Genomic DNA, 22,143 nt, shown 5'->3' on the forward strand with positions numbered 1-22,143 from the left:
TAAGCAGAAAATAGTTTTCCAGAGTGTGTTCTAACTCCTTTATTCGGTGATTCACCTGTCAATAACATCGCACAATACTTCGCATTACAGCATTGAATCTTAGACCTGTTCATTACTAGGAACTTAAACTCATAGTTTATACTAAGACTCACTGTATGAGCCAGGTGGTGTTGGCACACGCCTCGAATCCTAGCACTTGGGCATCAGAGACAGTCAGATCTCTGTGAGTTCAAGGCCAACCTGGTCTATGAAAAGAGTTCCAGGACATCCAGGACTGTTTCATAGAGAAGCCCTGTCTCAAAAAACAAGCAAACAAACAAGACACAAACCAAGCAAACAAAGACTCACTGTATGGTGTTCAGTTCTATAGGATTTGACAAAAGTGTAATGTTCTATGGTCTTCCATACGGTGTCACACAGAATCATTTCACTGGTATTACTTCTTTCCCCATACATTACCTGCTTATCCATAATTCCTTCCTAATGCCATGTACGGCGTTGATCTTTCCCTAAATGACATGCAGTTTTTTAAATCTTCTCTTAAAAATTTGGCCACAAATTGTAAGTATTCTCTAAAGATCTTCATAGAACTTAGATGAAGTTATAGATGTCCTCTGCTAAGGAATACAATTACAGTGTGCACTTCAAGTTTCATTTCCCTTTGGGCCACTATCTAGTCTTATAGATCAATATTGGCATGCCAAAAATTTCCAACTGCCTCAACTTTAATTCCACATTCTCAGGATGACTCAGCATGATAAAAATATGGTAAAAATTATTGTAAGCTATGGGCTGGCATGCTGACACATACTTACAAGAATGGGAAGGCTACAGCAGGAGTATTATGAGCTCCATGCCATGGACTTGAGCAACAAGTTTAAGATTCAAAACATGCCTGAATTGAAAATAAAGACTATTCTAAAAAAAAAAAAGTTTTTGAAAATAAATTGTAGACTAAGGGGTTACATTCTTAAGCTCAAATCTTGATTTCAATAAATTGTGTTGTTTTTGCTTTTGTTTTTATTGTTGTTGTTGTTGCTTTGTTTGGTTTTAACTAGAAAGAAATAATCTTACCTGTTCAAGTCTCATGTATAAAAGAGCATAAGGGAAAAATGGAACTCTAAGATTCTTCTAATACATAGGAAGATTATATGGGCCGAAACAGAGAAGGTGTTTAGAACAAAGAAAACCTGAACTCACATTGTTTGGTACACTATCACTGTATTTTTTTAAATTTCCTCTCTGGTTGTCCTTCAAAGAAAACTGACCCAATTAGAAACACAAAACCTACATAGAAACACAAATGTACTACATTTGATGTAGTACAAAAATACTATGAAAAGAAGTTACGTGTTGTAAAACTAGTTAACTGACTCTGCGTTCCATGTAAATGACAAAAACAGTTCCGTGTTTATGTAAACAATATTATGGTCACAAGATGAGCTGGGGCACTTATAATTGCATGCAGGAACCATGCAGTCAGCTTAATCTTAAATTAGTTCCTAGAACACGCATCAGATCACTGTGTTCTTCATGAAAAATACCCAGTATTGACTTAGCAAGGAGAAAATATGAGGTATTGTGGTTTAATGCTGTCTGGAATGACTTGTCTAGACATTTACTACACAAGCTATAAGAACACTCTCCTGATAGATGTGTAATACAACGTTCTTCTCAATTGAAATGTATCTTGACCACCTCCTAGACATGCATCTACTCAGAGATGCCACCCAAGTTCTGTGAATTGCAAGAGTTGAAGGCTAGGGACTTAGAACCTTTAAAGTTACTGATAAGACTACTTTAGGAATTTGGGTTTAGCTATGTCCCTTTTTGGCTTTTATTATACTACAAAGTAGTTGTATAACCTATAAATATGCCTATTATTTATCTTAATTATATTTAGTGAAGTAAATTTAAAATTATCTTTGAGTGTATATCTTTAATATTTAATGTAATATTAAGTCAAATGATACATAAAATAAGACTTATCATGATTTTATGATGTTATATTTCATTCTTATTTTATCAAAATGAGAATAGCCTAAAATTTTTGATGTGGGTTAAAAGTTTTATTTGCTAGGAAACCTTGACCTATTTTTTGGGGTCCAGCTTATATTCGAATAGTTATGAGCATGTGAAGATTTTAGGAGTAAAAAGATCTAAATAAGACAGAGTTTACATCAAGTTGTCTCCATTTGTATCTAGAATTTTCCTTATCTTCAACTTTTCAAGGCTCTATGTTCAACATTAAGACATCTCTAGTGAGCTCTGAAGTATCTTTCCCAGTGGATTTAAACTAGGGATTTGTCTTTAAATTTTGTACACTTAATAAAATTGTCATCCATTCAGTTTCGAGAATAGTTTTGTTGAGGTGAATATCACCTTTGGCACAGTTATTGATGCAGTTGTCACTGCCATCTCTGTCTTCATCATCATCAAGGCTATTGCCATACTTATCTAGCACACGCAGACCTCTTACATAAAGCATCAACCTATCCATCCTGAAGAATGCAATGTAATCTCAAGCACCTCACATCCCACGGCAAACAGTCTCATGATATAGGTCCCATATATTTCCCTTCTATTTTCAGTGAAGTGATCTCAGCTTTGTTTTTCCAATTATTTTGTTCCTAATCGAAAATTCACTGTATTCAGATATCTATTTATAAGTCCTTATTCTTCACCATCACCAAGGTCTGCATAATTCAGTAGAAATTGATTTTACTTTCAGATCTACAAACAAATTCTGATGAATCCAGATTCAAACAGTATAAAACCACAAGCCTAGGTTACAAATATCTTCATTTTCTTAAACATTTAAAGTTGAAATGACAAAAAAGAAAACCTGTGACATATGTAGAGCCCAGGAGTAGAACATTGACCCTTTCATCAAGGAAACATAGATTATCACAAAATATAAAGAACAGCATACAGAAGGATAGGCATAGGAGAACATAGGACCAGGGAAAACTTTAACAAGAAAAGAATTGTTCAACTATCCAACTTCCCAAGAAGGGTGCATATGTACCTTACCTTTCTTAATTTTCATCCAACAAGTTGACCACAGATATGGCCTGACCAAAAACTGGCAGGTCTATCTATCTTTTTATACTCTAAAGGAGAATATTTTGCAGAAATTTCATGGTTTGTTGTTTTATTTAGAGTTGGAGAGAGTAGTAGTTTTAGAGTCTCTGTAGTTTGGTTCACATGACTGTGACAAAAACAAACAAAAATTATGATAGGAATGAAGGCCTTTTACTTCAGCGTAACTGGAGAGTATTCAAATGGGAACATAAGGGAAGGTATGCACATGAATGTCTGGGAACCACAATGTAGGATTCCAATGGACAAGTGTTTACTGTACATCCATGTCCTCATTTCCATGAATTGTGTTGTAAGGATCAAACAACAGTTTATTACAATGCTAGGCACCCTTGATTCCATAACACATGGCAAAGCTCATGTGTAGTCTGTGAATTATATACTTATTTCAAATAATCAAAAGAGTAAGTTAATTGTTATGCATGAATTTGAATGTTAGACCAATAGAAATCAACAAATAGTTTTGAGTTAAAACTAAAAAAATATACATATATAAATATATAAATCACACAGCGTCCCATTTTAGAGGTTCTATGCTGACTGTTGGGTTTCAGACTCTTCATATAAGTGGGACCAAACTTATAACATTAGCTAACTTAATGGCAGAAAAATGTTAGCTTTGCTTTCTGAAAAACCATTCATTTACTTTTGAATCTAATCGGGATAATTTGTTATAGTTACTCTTTAATTTAAGTGCAATGCTTCATTTCACTGGCTTACAAAGACACCTCTCTCACAAAGAAAAGACACCAAAAAAACCAAAAAACAAAAAAACTAATGTCAATGTTTGCCTTTTCTTTTTGCATGACAAAATAATCGAATTTAAACTACTTTTCTAGCTGTTATTTTGACTTTAGAGTGAGGCCCATTTCTACATAGTCAACCTACTAAAGAGTCTGGCTCCAGAGGAAAGTGTTTCGGTTCAATAGCCTGCAAATTTCAGCAGTCCAGAAGCATAAAACAGACCTCAGAATAAAAAAGTAAAACTGGTTTCACTTCTTTTTTTTATTGACTAAACTATAGAATCTGATAAAAACGTAAGTTGATTTCAGATATTAAAATGTGGTAATGTGCAGGTAGAAGGGAATAAGAGAGTTATTGTATTGTTTTAGTTTTGTCCTTTCCTCATGTGCTTTTATAAAATGAGATTCTCTTGGGCCTTGAAATTTTCATTTTTCACCTAAACTATTATTTACCTGAATAATTTAAAAAGAAATACAAAAACCCCCACTGCCTAGTATTTTTAAATAATTCAAAATTTGGGGAAACTATATATATCCCAAAGTTCTCATAGTATCTGATATGCCATGTGTAACTCTTTTGTTCTCCTAGCTTTTCAAGAATGCTGTGTAGCTGTCTTGATGCTCTCATCACACCTAAGCACCGTGGGAGCTGCAATGTACTGGAATATGTACCATTACTGAAGGAGCAGGCTGCTGCCTGCAACCCAATTTCTGTTTGACAAAACTCTCAGCGAGAAACAACTAGAGACCATTTTCAACTGTTTGAAACTCTAAACAATTCTCTATACTATTAGCAGAGACTGTTTTAGAATGTAATCTATTTTATGGCAGGGAGTTAAAAAGCTTTCCAGCCACTTGACAATCATTTTATAAGTGAAACAAAATGTATTTACCATTACCCAGCATTAGGAAACATTCAGTTTCCCTGTATCAGGGAATCGATCAGAAGGAATAAAAACTACCATCACTTTCATAAAATGTTCTTAAACACAAAAATAGGGATAATGGGTATGTTATTAGCATAACACCCAGGAGCATGGTGTCACATAACATGTTAAAGACAGACATATATCTTAAAAATAGAAAATAATATTACCCAGAAAGCAATTACAAGATTCTGACTGAAGGGAAATAGAATAAAGAGTTGAAACAAAGCTGTACTTCTTGCCTTTTCAAACATGCTGAGCTAAGTTTAAAAAGGCTGCTCAATTCCTGAGGGCCCCATGAAGAGAAAAAGAACTTGGGATGGTAGTCAGAGCAGACAGCTTCAGCCCTTAACCCTTTGCCTGTTGCATTGGTGTGACCCTTTTTCATTTCCATGCCACTGGCCTCCATCTGCTAAAAGAAAAACCAAGCAATCCATTTACGTGGATATGCATAACAATTCTGGCGAAGATGAAGATGGCAATCCTGGTCAGGGACCTTTTCTACAGTCAAGGAGCAAGTGCAATGTATCACAGCTAGAGTGGCATTCGTGTGAGAACTGGGCCCCTCTCAGGACACAGGTGTGAGGAACCTATGTGTTTAACACTTTGAACCTGGTTCCTGGGGCTACCTGAGATCCACCATTTTAAGTAAGGTGATAAATCTCTTCCTAAGCTATTACTTTTATTTTCTGCTACTTCCTCTTTCTGAGTGGCATCTTAAATCAACCAGAAGCATTCCTGGGAGGCTAAAACAACCCTGAGTAGGGTTAATTGAAACAGAATTGTAAACCCAGTAATTTAGAAACGAGTTTAACAGACCTACAGAACTTACCCTGCGAAGACAGAATCTAGAGCAACACAGTAAGCAAGAATGGGGACTTTCTTAACTCTTCCATTCGGTCAACTGTACTGTTTATGGTTAATTTACCAGAATTACATCACTTTCTTATTCCTTTTCCTCCTTCAAACCCTTCCCAAGTACACTCCCTAATCTCAAGCTGATAATGTCTTTCTCTTTGTTTATTGTTGTTGAATATATGTGTGTATGAACATTATACACACAGAGATACACACATTAAACACATACATAGTTCTTTCTCTCTATATATATACACACACACACATATGTATATACGTACATACATACATACATACACATCGTATATATATGTTGACAGTCTGCTGGATCCTTTTTTTATGTTTGTGTGTATATATTTATAGGGACTTTTTTCATGATGATACATTTGGGAATGGTGTGAGATGAAGAACAGGATTGTTATACCAGATGGGGTTACATTTTAGCCAAGGCTGTACGACAGAAGCATTGCCCTAAATCACTTGCCTGTTCCCAGGCTCATCACAATACAACAGAAACGCTGCATCAGTATGCAGAGACTAAGGTAAAACTGCACCACCCACCACTTGAAGAAAGGGCAGAACGTCTTTCCAAGACTGATGATGAAATTATCACTTATATGCAAAATAGTGTTATAAATTCTGCATGTCATTTGACTATCACTGGCAAGCAACTATGAGTTGGTCAGGTCTCTAGCATCAGACCTCAGTTCTGAGGACCCTTAGTGTTCTTAGCTTGGGTCTGAGATCATTGCATCTGAGGAATTGATACCTTCTAGAACCAAGCAGATCAAGGCCTGTGATTTTCTTCTGTGGCTCCATTCACGCAGGTTCTCTTACATGTTTTCTTGTTTGTCCTGGGCTTCTAACCACTGTTGCTCTCACTGTGGTGGCTACTCAGAGGTCAGCCTCTGCTGTCAGGACTCCAAACCTGCCTCCGTTAGTACAGTGCAGGAAAGGGATTATCCACAGAGTCAGCCTAGGGTGGCCAAGGTCAGCCAGGCATAGGCATACTATCCTGTGGAGAGGATCTCAGTATATGAGTGGGATGTGGGCCAACTGCGTGACATGCTAGGTTCAAGCCTGCACAGGGTGGTTCAGGGGTTGCCAGTTCTTTGGTTCCAAAGCATCATTGCCCATCCCCTCTCCTTCTTCAGCAGCAAGTATAGTAATGGTGGTTCCAACTCCAGGGCCTGGGTTTCTAGAGGTGTTGTGTTCCCTGCCCCTAACACAAGGAGTGATATTCAGCATCAAATGAAGACACCGTACACCTAGTACCTGCATTTGGCTTCATGGAGCCTCCACAGTGATCTTCTGTTGTCCAGACTCAAGTAACAGCTTTGCCAAACATCAGGGCACCTGACTACTGTGTAGAATGTTGACTGTCAGGCTATGTCTATGGTCCTCACTGCTGTTATCCAGTCTTCTACTATACTCTTTGTTCCAGCAAGAGCACATACTACTGAGAATAGTCATGGAAAGACCACTGGGGAGGTAACAGTGTTTCTCCCAAAAGTCTCATACACTGAGACAAGTAGCTTGCTTCTGTACCTTCAAAAAAGACTATGCCAAGATATTACAGTCATTTATTTGGCATCAGCAGCCATGAATATGGCTTTGAAGCAATCGAATCCCAGGCCTTGTATCAGTTATAATAGTTCCAGTACATGGGGAGTGGGGTGGAGGATGGTTGTGGCTGTTCAGTGGTAAGTGTTCCTCCTGTGGCCCAGGTGGAAGCAGTTCATTACGTTTTGTGGCTGCAAAAACTGTCAGGCTGTACTGGCCAGTGTGGTACCTTCAGGAACCAGTGCAATGAGCTGCAGTCTTTGCAGAGCTATTTCAAAGCTACCATGGAGTGTTCAAGGCAGCTGGTGCTGGCACAGACACAGTGTGTAGGTGCACTGACTTTTAGACATAGAATTCCTTTGCATAAGACACCTCAGACAGCCAGAGAGAATTCTCAGAGCTACTAATTTAGGAGTCATTCATGTCTGTACTGATTCGCAGGAAGATGAACATCAGAAGCAATGGTTACAATACAAGCTCAGTGTTAACACTAAATCATTTTAATCATTATAATCTTAAATGTTATTGAATGAAGAGAAATTTACAAACAAATTTTAACAGATAGTACATTATCCAGAAATTACAAGAATCGGGGTAACTCTTGCATGTTGTTGGTAGGAACATAAAGTCCTACAGGCATTAGGGAAATTAATATGGAGGGGCCTCAAAAATCCTAAAGGTTAAATAGATATCATAAGATTCAACAATCTCAAACAATACAGTGTGCCTGTGTTGCATTTACAAATTTACCTCCACTGCATTGTTTACTGCAACTGCATTCATAATATCAGAAATTTCATTCACTCTATGAGTTTATGAAGGGATATGTTAGTAAAAAGTTATCGTACATTTGCATACAGTGGAATTTTAATCAGCCATTAATAAAAATAAAATTTTGTCATTTCTGGAAACATGGATGAGTAGTAAGTGTATTATATAAGTGAAATAAGCCACTAATAGGACAAATAGCACATACTGTCTTTTAATTACAGAACCGAAGTTGATCCTTTATAGGTAGAGGGGACATTAGTGGTTTCCAGAGGCCAAGAAGATTGCTGGGAAGTAAATATTTCATTACTGGATTAGAGTCACCATTAGATAAAGGAATCAATGTTAGTATTCTGCAGTGTGGGAGGGGGCTAAAATTAATAGTTACACTGATTATAGATTTGAAAAATTTAAAAATAGCTCAAAGAAAGTAATTTAAATATCCTCAACACAAAAATAATAAACATTTAAGACATGCTAATTAGTTAATTTCATCACTATGTGCTGCATACTCATCACAGATCCCATTGTACATCTCAGGTGTATATATGTATACACACACAGTTTAAAAGACATGAAGGAAAGGAGAGGTACTATCTATTAAGGGTATACCCTATATTGTGGAAAGGTGTCAGAATCTATGACTGCATTGTTGTGAAGAAGGTTAAGAAGTTGATGTTTTAGAGTTACCTTAGAGAGATGAGTAGGTGTAGCCTTCCATCACAAAGTGAGAGATCAAATGTAAAGTCTTAAATTGTAAAATTTCAAAAAGTATATAACTCATGGATTGTAAATAAGAGTATACCACCTACTAAGATTGTGTCCTAGTTAGAGTTCTGTCTTTACCAACTTTTTCAAACTTAAATTCATTAAAACAAGACCATTTCAGCCCCCATATCTATAAGTAAATGTAGTGTATTGAGATAAATACCCATTATTATACCTTACTTTTCAAATAACCACATAGTTTTAGGTTATTTGGTATGTGCACTTTCAGTAGTATATTGACAATTTCACATCATAGTGAAATTCATCCCTGTCTGAGGTCTGATGTGGATACTTTGTTCAATAAGAAAATGAGACCTCCTGCAATGGAAAAGCTTCTGTAAAGCAAAGAACATGGTCAACAGGACAAAATGGCAGCCTACAGAATGGGAAAAGTTCTTCACCAAACCCACATTGGACAGAGGACTGATCTGAAAATATACTAAGAACTCAAGAAACTTGACATCAAAAGAACAAATAATCCAATAAAATTGGGCTACAGACCTAAACAGAGAATTCTCAAAAGGCAAATCTCAAATAGCTGAAAGACACTTAAGGAAATGTTCAACATCCTTAGCCATCGAAAACTGAAAATCAAAACAACTTTGAGATTCCATCTTATACCTGGAGGGATGGCAAAGATCAAAAATCCTGGAGAGGATGTGGGGGAAGAGGATTCAGGGGGTAGTGCAAAGTTGTACAGCTGCTTTGGAAATCAGTATAGTGATTTCTCAGAAAATTAGGAAGCAGTCTACCTTAAGACCCATCAATACCACTTTTGGGTATATACCCAAAGGATGCTCAATCATACCACAAAGACATGTGCTCAACTATTTTCATAACAGCATTATTTGTAATATCCAGGACCTGAAAAAATTCCTAGATCCTCCTCAACCAAAAAAAATGGGTAATGAAAATGTGGTATATTTATAAAATGGAGTAATATTCAGTGGTTAAAAATAATAATGGCATCTTGAAACCTGCAGGCAGATGGATAGATCTATAATAAAACCACTTAAGTGAGGTAATCCAGACCCAGAAAGAGAAATATAATATGTACTCACTCATCAGTGGCTTTTAGACATAAAACAAAACAAAAAAATTTACCGTAGAGTACATAGCCACAGAGAACATAAATGTTGCAAGGGAGGGATCACTTGTTGGTTTCCAGCTCCCAGGCTAGCTTAGACCCAAAGTCATCAGACAGAAACTCTATTAATTAAATCACTGCTTGGCCCATTAGCCCTAGCAATACCTAGATAGTAAAGAGGACCCTAAGAGAGACATACATGAATCTATATAGGAAGGATAGAAAGACAAGATCTTTTTAGTATATTGGGAGGATGGGGGATCACAGGAGAGAGTAGAAGGCGAGAAGGGAGGAAGGGAGCAGAGCAGAGAAAATGTATAGTTCAATCAAAACAAGCAAGAAAACAAACAAAAATGAACCTGAAGGTGCCACCTAGAACAAAAGCCACATTTAGCTTGCCCATGATCTCAGTTAAAACCAATGGACTCAGCTGAAGCAAGCCGTCTCTAATAGTGTGCACAGATAAAAGCAGCCGTCATCAAATTTCACTGTTACCCTTTTGTCTTGGAAATGATGAAGCCCATGTAAATTCATGTTTACACAACTGTTAAAGGCAGTTTCCTGTTTCCTTCTTTCTTGGTGAGGTTCATATCATGCTAGCCTGCAAGATGGCATCTCTTAGCATTTAAGGAGATAGCAGAATAAAACAGACAAACAAACAAAACAAAACAAAAATAACACAACTAAACAAATAAACAAACTGACATTCTGTTCTTTATCCCTGTTCCCTTCTTTTGATGACACAGATCTTGAAGAAGCATGGCGTTGCAAGACCCAGTCAACCACCATTAAATAACCACCTCCTCTGCCCTACCCTACTGATCTACAAGTACTGGTGTCATTTAAAGGTAGCATAAAATTCACATGTTTTGTTTTAGTTTGGTGTTTGTTTTTCAGTTTTGAGAGCTCCTATATTAATTTGAAAATAATCAGCTCTTTTGAATGCTTTTCTTTTGTTAATATCTCTTAATAATATGTTGTGGTATTTTTTGCCGGTATGAGATTGAGAGAAAAAAATAGCAAAGAATTGGGCATGGGGAGAGGTTGGAGGATCTGGGAATTGCTGAGAGAGATTGCCAAGTGATTAGAAGATATTGTATGAAAAGAAAATTGTTCCCAATAAAAGAAGAAAATAGTGGAACAGGATTATTTTTTTCTTCCACAACTTATACTAAAAGGACATTACCAAAATGTTTATATCCTATATAAGTTTTCATAGCTTAATAAAACTTTAAAAACTTATGAACATAGCAATGCTTGAGGAGGAGATTTCCTCCACTCCTCTCTTGTTCCCACAGCGGCTCTGTATTTCCCCTCCAATACCAAGAACCCATTTTATTTTCATTCCTAACAGATATCTCATTTTCCTATTTGTCTTATATTCCTCAGTACTTTTTTCTTAAATAAATGCAGTCCACATAAAATGTATGCCCATTGAGGAGACTGGTCACCAGAAAGAGAATCTGCTGGAAATAAAACAAGGTCTAGGATGGAGTAAGATACCGTTCTTAACTATTAAACAAGCAGAATCCTCGTGGCCACCTGAAAGACTGGTTATTTTTAATATTGGTCACACTATGACTTCTTTGCTACCCTTCAACATTAATAGCTCCTCATCTATAATTTATAGGTGCTTTTCTAGGAGCCACTGAAAGGAAATATTGTTGAACAATGAAAGAAAAACCTTGAGAAATATCTCAGGAAAATTGCCTGAAATGGTAAGTCAAAGAAAGTAATTAAAAATTAAAGACAATACGCAAACATCATTAGAAACATCTTTTTGACATATTTTTATTGAGATTGGCTCCAGGCGTGATGAGATTCCACAAAGCATTAGTTTTCTGTGTCCAAACTTCAAACAACTAAAAACACCAGAGAATAACATTGGAAAGATAATGATGCTAATCTAAAGTCAAGTCATAGACACAGCAAAGAGAGCGGTGTTCCTTCTATGTGGTCTTTAGGACATAAGGCCATTCTGATGTGGTTCAAGCTTTCTAAGTTTAGGACTCAGGATTCCTGTCAGATGACTGATTATATATATATAATATATATATTATATTATATATATATATATATATATATATATATATATTCTCATATTTCTGAACACGCAGAACATACTGAAGCAAAGAAACATTTCCCTGCACAATAAGAAATAAGAGAAGTACTATGCTATTAACATTTCCCTATTCATAACTCCGGTACAGATATTATCTTCAGAACGAATCCTAGTGTGAATGGAAGAGGAATCTCCCACTTTTCTCCGTGCATCAGTGCACTGTCAGTCCAAAGACTATTCACACACAAGAGGAGTTGAGCTGAAGCACTCAGCCCCAGACTGCATGAACTCACAATAGGAGAACAGTTCTCGCGTTGATATCTGCGCTCATGAATTGAAAAAGAGTTAGAGTCCGACCACGCAAAACATTTCAGAGCACCTATTGTGACAAATGACACACAGCAAATTACACTTAAGCAGTTCCAGAGTCCCAAGGAACCCATCAGAGAATGTGTGCAAACAGTGTTGGGGCTTTCTACTGCTAATGCTGTTGACAAAATGACAAAATATGGCTCTTTCTCATAATGACAGGGAGAAATAAGTTGCCTGCAAACATAAAGCATGCTGTTGCCGAGAATGAGAAACAACATTCACACATGCTACGTTTCGGTTGGCAGCTTTGTTGGAAAGTCTCACGGCATCTTTGTTTTTAAGAAAGGCAAAGACTGTGGTGACTGGAGAGGAGGAACAAGGAAGCTTCACCTCTAAGTGTTTGGATAGACGCGACTATCGCAAGGCTGATTTGCAATTCAGTTAGCACCATCAGAGCAAAACTTGCAAGCACATACATTTCCAAAAGGATGCCAAGAGAATGCCGTGAGCTCATTTGTACATCTCCAATTCTTTCCTCCTAGCCTTACCCAACCACCCAAACAAATCAGTTTAAATACAACTTCTTTTCCTAATGCCTTTTGAAGCATCGCTGCAGTCAAGGCACCATCTGCTGCAAACACAAATAGAGCCTCATTCAAGAATTATGTTACGCAGCCTTCCTCGCAGAGTCCTTACGTGCAAGCTGTTCTTGTCAAAATCAGAACCATTGTGATGATGCATCTTAATATTCAATCAGACTTTAAGTAAAGAGTGACAAAAGTCCACATATGGATGGCAGCTGTTTCTTCAGTAAATATTTCCCCTTTATTGAACGGAGGCTTATGGCACTTTAGGCTAAGTTCCATAAGACATTTCAGCCGAACTGCCTGAGGACTGTTGAAATGACAGTAAGAATAAAATTCCAGTTTTCAGTCTGCCACAATTTACATATTCAAAAACAACAGTCCTTTCAACTCGAGCCATTCTCTGTACTGTTGATTCCACATTCCCTTCGGCTACACTGAGTAATGAACAGGTGATTTTGAGTATTCCCTGCCTCTTTGTTTTTTCTTCTTCTAATTATACTGCCATGTTTACTTAATAAATGATGTTTTTTTTCTATATAGATTTTCCCCAATGTATGAACAAAGTTCATAGGAATTTAAACATTTGTGATCATATTTTAGCAAGAAGTAAATATTTTTAAAAGATTAATGATTCTATTATTTAAGAGAGAGTCTTATAAGGACTGTTTATAAACCAATAAAATGAATCATAAATTAAAAAGCTAACAAGTAAGAAATGGATTCTGCTAAGTTCATTAATCCAATAATATTATTAGGCTAAAATATCAATGTTTATTTGGAAAAATAATCTTAACTAACAAAGATATCTTTAATGTTGGAGTATCCTTGAACATAAATTGTATTTAGCTTATAAAAACCAAAATGCTATGCTGGCTCAAGTAGATTAACAGTGTGTCTTTCAAGAAGCATTTGTGAAACTTGCTAACTCTAAGGTTTCCTGTTGAGCATCAGAAATGAATTTGACACTCCACTGAGGTTGTTTGTAGACCACAGGCAATTTTTGGAAAAAGAGAAGTGTATTGGTGTTTCAAAAGAGGTCTGCAGAATTACTCCATGTTAGGGCGCCGATAGCCACTAAGTTTCAAATGTTGACTTTTGGCCGATTTCTTTTCCTGCAATGCTAGGACTAAAATCAATACATTTCTTTTTAATAATGTTAATATCTGATTTCCTAGAGAACCTTATGTTAGACTTTGATCCCTTTTTCTTGACCTTTTCTAGACCTGGCACGCTGAAGGGGATGATCTTACCCTGCGATGGGATCTGCTGCTATGGCTTTAGGATTGTGAAGTTCCAGCTCAATCAGGGTGACACACACGGAGCCATTGTGATTGCAAACAAAGATTCGGTCACTGATGTGGTCCACGAAGTAGAAATTTCTTGTAAGCCAGTCAATTGCCATTTGTTCCACATCTGAAAAACATATATGCAGAATAACTCAGTCACAAACACAAACGTCTTGATCATAGCCAGAATGTACAGTCTGCACATGCCATCCCAGAAAAGAGCTAACGCACAGGGGTTTTGCTAGCTAGCTTTGTTTTTGTTTTACCTGTTTTGTTTTTATGTCTTAAAAAAAACCTACAAAGAAACATTTCAACAATGTGAATATAAGTGAGCGAAATATGAAAAATAATGTTTATTCCACGGTTGTCTCTTTGCTATGTAAACAGTGAAGACTTATGCTGACTTAGAAAAAAGAAAGTTTCTATTCTTAAAATATAGGCATTATAGCTGGGTGGTGGTGGCACACGCCTTTAATCCCAGCACTTGGGGAGCAGAGGCAGGCGGATCTCTGTGAGTTCAAGGCCAGCCTGGTCTAGAAGAGCTAGTTCCAGGACAGGAACCAAAAAAGCTATGGAGAAACCCTGTCTCAAAAAAGAAAAAAGAAGAAGAAAAATATAGGCATTAACATTGTAACATTCTTCTGGATTTGTCAAAACATCTCAATTCATCAATGAATACCAAAAGTTCTACAATAAAACTCATTTGTAATAATGAGAGAGCATCTTTTGTCAATATTTGTTCTCAATGATTTATATAAAAAGGAAGAGAGAGGTCATAGAGTTTCAAAGGAAGAGGGATTATAAATCAGGTGTTATAAAGAGGAAGAGGGGGACCAGGGAACATGAGGAGGTAAACACACTGGGGGAGGGATGATAGGGTGGAAGAGAGTACAGTTGCGATAACTGCCATTAATGTCTATTGAAAATGTCATAGGGAGACATTCTATTTTGGAAGCAACCTAATGTATATATAAGCATATACATATGCGTATACATATCCAAAATGGAGCTTGCCTATAATAGGAAGAAAAGGGCGTACTCAAGCCAATAGGTTATCAAAAGCCAAGTGCCAAGTATGGGCTGCCTATTTTTGAGCTATTGGACAATGGGGTCCCATAAACCCTCCAAACATTACTAGTATCGCCATTGCACTTGATTACCTACCAGACAATGAAAAGACCCTACTACCGAAGACAGCACATACTTGAATGATGGAACAATGAGATATTGCACGGTTACCAACCTGGATAGCTTTCATAGACCTGAAAAGTCATATGATCTGGAGAGAAAATACTAAACAGTTTTGCTTATCTATGAATCCTGTTACATAAAATAATGGCTGGTCTGACAATATATAACCACTGGTACAATAGTAGAATGAACAGTATGGAAGTAAACATATTTTTTATCATACTTATAGCCAACACACAAAATAAGAGTCAAGCCTGGAACTATTAACTGGGCTCAAATCCTAGTGAGTAGCAAGGTCATAGGCAGTAGAAGATAGCCTAATCCTATAATTTTCCTGAATTGACATAGCAATAGACTGTCACCTGTATTCTTATCTTCATATCCATTACTTTTCTCTTTATAGCCATAAGATATCTCAACCCTCATGAGAGAAGTTTCTTTTTTGCAGTAGATGGTTTGAATAAAAATTCTCCCCATAGGCTCATAGAGAAAGGGACATCAGAAGTGTGGCCTTATTGGAGTAGGTCTGATCTTTATGGAAGAAGTGTCTCATTGTAGGTGGGCTTTGAGGTTTCAGGTGTTCAAGCCAGCTAGGCCCAGTGACATTCTGTCTTGGCCTTCTTTCCCTGTCCTTGCTAGCACATTTATTTCTTCACTGGCAGTGAAGCCCACTTCTTCAAGATACCAGCATATACAGAAGACTAACCGAGACGTCCAAGCCTTGTGTGATTGAGCGACTACTAGATTCTTGAATTTTTTGTTCATGGCTAGCCATTGTTGGATTACTTTTACTATAGAGGAAGAGAGAGAGGGGAGAGAGAGGGGAGAGAGAGAGGGAGAAAGAGAGAGAGAGAGAGAGAGAGAGAGAGAGAGAGAGAGAGAGAGAGATTCATTCCACAAGTTCTGCAAATCTAGAGAACCCTAGCTAATACAATGCTGATTAATACAGAGACCCACAGCTGGTCAGTGGTACAGAGAATAAGATGCTGTGTGATATTCTGCTCTAAAATGGCCATCTAATTTATGTCCCTTTCCTTCAAGGCACAGGGATCATTGCAGAAGTGGGTAGAACAATGTTAAGGATCAGTGAATTGGTGTTTCCAGCAAACTAGTTCTTGCTAAGCATGACATGGCCATTAAGCAATGAATTCAGAGCACCCATGAATCGATGTACAAGACCTGTATTAGAACAAGACAACCCCATACCCAGTATGGATGCAGCAGTCACTAACAAAAATCCCTCCTAGTCTAAAGGGCTGTTGGAATCTCATGGTTCCTTTGTAGGGTATATCAGTTAATTTGTAGGTGGTACTATACCAAGAAGCATACAAAGAGCACCAAGTGGACTCGGGTTTGAAAAAACACACCACATCAGAGAAAAGGGATAGGAGAAATAGTAGAGAAGCTCGGTGGAGGTATATGGATTTAAACAAGACATATTATATGCATGTGTAGAATTCTCAAACAATTGAAACTATAATAGGATAGAAAATATATAGAAATGATAACAAAAGAAAGCTTTATAATTTTGCCTACATAAAAGGGCCCAATATTTTTAAATAAAGCAAAGGTGAGGTGACAGACAGATTCCTTCCATGGCATTCTCGGTCAGTAAACAAAAAAGAAAAAAAAAGGAAGGAAAATAAAGCTTAAGAATTCTCATTCTCTGCATTTCAATACCATGTTACACAATGAGGATGGAACTATTTTATATCTGAGAGATGTAATAAAGAGGACATCATCTTTTTCAAATATTTTCTTCTATTTCTGAGAAAATAAATTATCAATCCACTGTATTTTAGTTAATTCATTTCAAGTCCAAATATCTAACTGCTAATAGATATAATGGATAAAGCAGCCACATAAAATTATATGTGTTTTATTTGAATATTTTCTGTTTTATTGTTCCATAGCTGTTACACTGTAGTTTGTAGTATAGTTTTATACAGTAGTGTAAATCTGCAGCGTATAATTTGTAGTTATAGGAAAAATAATCTCAATTATATGTTATAACTTTATGATATATTAAGCACTTACATCTATTCCATTATTCTTTTGTTAATATTTTTAAATATTCATAAAAATGAATCAAATTAAAAATGAGCTGAAGATGTAGCTTAGTTGGTACAATGTCTACCTTTTAAATCGCAAAAGTCTCTTGGCTCAATCTGCAGCATCATGTAAGTCAGGCATGATGTTGTATGCCTGTAAACATAGCATCGAGAAAGTGGGAGTAAGGGATGAGAAGTTCTACGTCATCCTCAGTTACAAAGAAAGTTTGAAACACTCTTAGCTACATGGAACAGTCTAATTACCCTCAAACTGTAAAAGCACCAAATAACTAAAAGTACTTATGTGTACCAGATTCTCCATTGCTTTTACATTACTAGTACTGTTCTGAATCCTTCGATAATTGCATAAATGAATTGTACATCCATTATCAGTCTAGCATTCCATGCTTTTAATATTTGAATATTACTGCATCCTACTTATGTTTCAGTAACATTCCCAGGCCTCAATGATGATTGGTAATATCACAGTTAGAACTATATCCTATGGATATTTTATGTTTATGTGTACATACTCTTCTATAGTACATGGTAATTTATTTATATATTAAACGAGAAAGAAAATTAAGAATTGACAACAAAATAAAATTGCAGGAACACATAGTTATAAAATTTAGGAGAATGTGGTCTCTGCTTCTGTGTCTGTCAAACTATCTTATGGTACTCTTTTGGTTCATGTTAGTTACAGGTACCTGGTATCATGGAAATTAAAACAGTAGCTAAGAAGGAGCTAGTATAATTTCAGTACTCCCTCCCTCAGACTTAATGTACATCTGTGACTGATTGACTAAATGATGTGGTATGACTCAGAATGGATTGTCCCAGAATAGGGCACTGTGGTGGCCAATCTTGACTGTTAACTTCAGACACCTGAAAAAGCAAATCTCGGTTGAAGAATCACCTCCATCAAATTGGCCTTTAGACATGTCTGTGACACAGGTAGATTGTTAAGTGATTGAGGGGTGCCCAGCCTACTGTGGTGTTACCATCCCTAAGCAGTTGTATTGGGTCTATATAGGAAATATAGCTAAACATGAATCTAGGAGCAAGTCAGTAAGCATTATTCCTTTTTGGTACTTATTTCTGCTTCTGGTTGATGCTCTGCCCTACCTTTACTCATTCATGGACTATGGTTTCCACTTCAACCTCCTGCCTTGGGTTCCTGCCTTGGCTTCTCTCAATGGTGGGCTGTAAACTGCAAGTGAAATAAATCTTACCTCTTCAAGTTGTTATGGATAATGGTAATAGATAAGTAAACTTGAAAAGTCAATAAAAAGCTAAAGGAATTTGAGGGGCTCTCTGACACCCCCCCCCCCCAATTAAGGCAGATTAGAAGAGCCTCAAGTGAGAGGTGCTATCTATACTGGCCCTAGAAAGGATTATTAGATGGTTCTAATTACTAGTATTCCTGTACTTTATTATCTTTAGCACACAAACATGCCCATCATATCTTCTTATGACTTCCCTTGCCCCATCAAGCGAGTATGAAAATTCTCATGTCTTCAGTTACTCTGATGACTTCTCTGTCATTTAAACAGATTTGTGTGATTTTCTCTGTGATTCTCTCCTTTCTTGCTTGAATTTGCATATGTCTACACTTGAGAAACTCAGTCACAAACAAAGGAAATTTTTCCTTTGTTGACTTAAGTTCCCAGGAAAATTTTTACTTATATTACATATTCAACAAAGATGATCAACTGATAAGAATACCAACGATTGTGAGAGTTTTAATATTTCAGGTTCAGAGTCAAACTATCTTGGGTTATCTTAGTCTTTAAGTAGATATTCATTAGCAACCTCTGATATAATTGATGTTCATATACGACTGTTAGATAAATTCTGTACAAATCCATAGCATCAAGATCTATGGAAGTTAGCAGCAATAGCTAAAACCTGTGTGGTAAATATTTTTCCACCTTGCTGTAATCCAACTGCTGGTTATTTCCACCAATATATTTTAAAAGTGCCCTGATTTTAATGTTATTTGTTCTGTTACAATAAAATGTCACAGAAGTGTAAGTGCATTGTAATGTGGTATTTGAGATAATTTGGGTTTTGTTCTTGGGATGTGGCTACTCATATTTTGCTACAGAAAAAAAAACCCTTTTCCCAATTTAAGTAAGAACTGTGTTTTTTTGTGTGTTTATACCTTCCCCACTAAAAACCTTTTAATATGAGCCGAAACATTCTTTTTCAGTTCATGTGCGAGTATTCTACCTCAGAACAGGCTACTTCTCTGAATGATGCTCTCTCAGTGGAGAGACTATCACAGATATACATGCTAGACTGCTAGAGAAAAGAAGAGATACAGCAGCAATTTTGTGGAAATTCCTACCATGGCCTATAATGATAAACAGAAACTAGATATTGCAAGTCATTGGACATACATTTGCAGGCCATCAGCAGCAGTCTCACACTGTACAGCTTATATGTCACAACAAACACTTAAATGTCCCTTAAACTACCAGAAACCTTATTTTTCCTCAGCCACCCAGCACTCAGGATATTAAAAAGTATCAATTATTTCCCTGTCTCAAGAAATGTGGGGCCGTAGGTTTTGCTGGGATTGTTCCAACGGGCTCAGTTCAGACAATCTGGTTTGATTCAGTAAACACCAGGCCCTTTCATTCACCCATCCCGTATGCATGCAAAGATGATGGCTTTAGTACATGCTACTGTATCTTTAGACAAAGGAATTGTTCTATGGCAAAATCCACACCTGTCTGTAATTCATCATTTTCAAAAGATGCTCTACTCTGGAAGAATAAGTGCTGTTAACTAACACCTATTAACTCTTGAAGCAGTGAGATTTCAGTGAAAAAGTCCAATGAGCCGAATGGTTAGTACTTGTGAGAATTGGTTTAGTTTTACAAAGTTGATGTTTCCTTCCATCTTTAGTGTAATTTGTATTTAAATCAGAGAATTTGGTCTATTAGACATAGCCTTTGGGAAAGCAATTTAGCAAATAAAAAGATACAGGAAACACTCGTGATCAGAAAATGGCAAACTACAGCATGCTTTGTTTAGAAAAAGAGACTAGAAGACCTCAGAAGCGAAGGCTTTCTGTCTTCAGCCCATTGCTTGACTCCTACCCATTTTACAAAAGTTAGACACAAAGGTAGAACCACCTTTCTGAAGACACATCCTAAGAGGAAATATTGTTGTCTGAAGCAACTCATAAAGGGGTGGAGAGTGGTGAAATCATATTTCAATTAAAAAAATATTTTTAAAAAACCCTTAAACTATTACTCAAATATTCCCCACTTTTTTGTATAGACACTGGTTGTAAAGAAATTCTCTGATCTACCTTTTCTATTACTTGGACATAAGACCTTCCCTCCATAGGAGCCCTGACTCAAGATGAGAGGAAGGACTGTTACAAAGACAGGGCAAGGAGAGTCTGGACAGATGGCTCTCACTGAATGCCCCTCCCATCCCATTTGTCTAATTCCAAGTTAAGATCAAACCGAGGGGTACAGAAGCAACCTTTTCAAAATTGGCTCTCCCATTGTGTCCCTTTGTTGTTGTTTGAGGCAGGGTCTTGGTGAGATAACTAGGCAGGCCTTCTGAGTGCTGGTATTAGTGGCAGTGGTACCACAGCCGGCTTGTTACTAAATTTCTCAAAAGTTTCATTTCATACAAAGTTTAGTAAATACATTGGTTTTTGGGAAATTAAAATTAAAACTACATGGAAATTCTATTTCGTATTAGGAAAGCATATAACCACCAATGCAGACTAGGACATACGGGAAAGTGGCTCCGTAGACACTGTTAATGGTGAGAAACACAAGCTAGAAATTACCACATATACTTTGAAGTCTAGTAGGAGAATTTCTCAAAAACATAAGAGAGAGAGAAAGAGAGGGAGACTACATGTTCCATATCCTAGCTATATAACTCCAGGGAAAATACTCCAAGAAGTCTGAGTCAGTAGAGCACAGAGATGAGCGCACATCTGTGCTTCTGGCAGTACCATTCACAGGGGCCATGTCATGGAGTTAGCACAAGCGTCTTACAACATGATTATGAAGGTGCTGTGGTAACACCATGGAGGTTTTATTACCGGCCATCAAAAGGACAAAATCACATTTGATAAAAATACTTGGAACTTGAATTATCATAATAAGTGGAATAAGCCAGATTCAGAAAGACAAGCACCACGCTCTAATTTTTTCACAAGCAGACCTGTAATTAACTTATTCGTGGATATTGATATTAAAAATGAAATGAAAGCAGAAGGGAGATTATTATTTTGGGAAAGGAAGAGGACAGTCATGAAGGGAGGTATGGAAGGAAAGAGTAAAGGGATATAAATGCAGTCAATGTACATGATAGAGGTGGTAAAATTTTCTTTGAAATCAACCACTATGTCTAAAATATATGCTAACAAAAACAAAATCTACCCTGATCTTTATGATGGGTTTTGAAGCTACCACAAGTTCTCTTCCTCCACCTGTAATGCTAGCAAGGTAGAATTGTTATGATTTCAGCCACAATAAGACTGATACTTCCCGCTCTAGGGCCATGCATGAGCAGACAATGCCTCAGGCAGAAGTGCCTAATGGCTCCAAGGATGTTAAAGGACCCTGTGTGACCCACATGCATGTGTGGTTACATCATCCACGTAAGACTCAGCTAAGCTCCTGTGCGCATGCATGGGCCCATCATCTCTGTATGATGTAGTCATGTCAAACCCCTGTGTGCATGCCCTAGGCAGCTTTAAAAGCAGGCCATGCCCTCTCCCTCCCCCTCTCCCTCTCCCTCTCCCTCCCTCTCTCTCTCTCTCTCTCTCTCTCTCTCTCTCTCTCTCTCTCTCTCTCT

The 22,143-nt window shown here is 37.1% G+C and overlaps 1 protein-coding gene across 1 annotated transcript in view; it reads right to left on the reverse strand.

The window, feature by feature from the left end:
• Lrp1b (LDL receptor related protein 1B) overlaps window positions 1–22,143 on the reverse strand; it is a 1,800,012-nt gene that overhangs the window by 882,671 nt on the left and 895,198 nt on the right. The window contains exon 7 of the mRNA XM_026778709.1: window positions 14,027–14,189. Within this exon, the coding sequence (XP_026634510.1) occupies window positions 14,027–14,189 (163 nt within the window). The remainder of the gene's footprint in view (window positions 1–14,026; window positions 14,190–22,143) is intronic.

Source organism: Microtus ochrogaster, chromosome 4 (assembly GCF_000317375.1).
Source record: "Microtus ochrogaster isolate Prairie Vole_2 chromosome 4, MicOch1.0, whole genome shotgun sequence".
Taxonomy (NCBI): Eukaryota; Metazoa; Chordata; class Mammalia; order Rodentia; family Cricetidae; genus Microtus; species Microtus ochrogaster.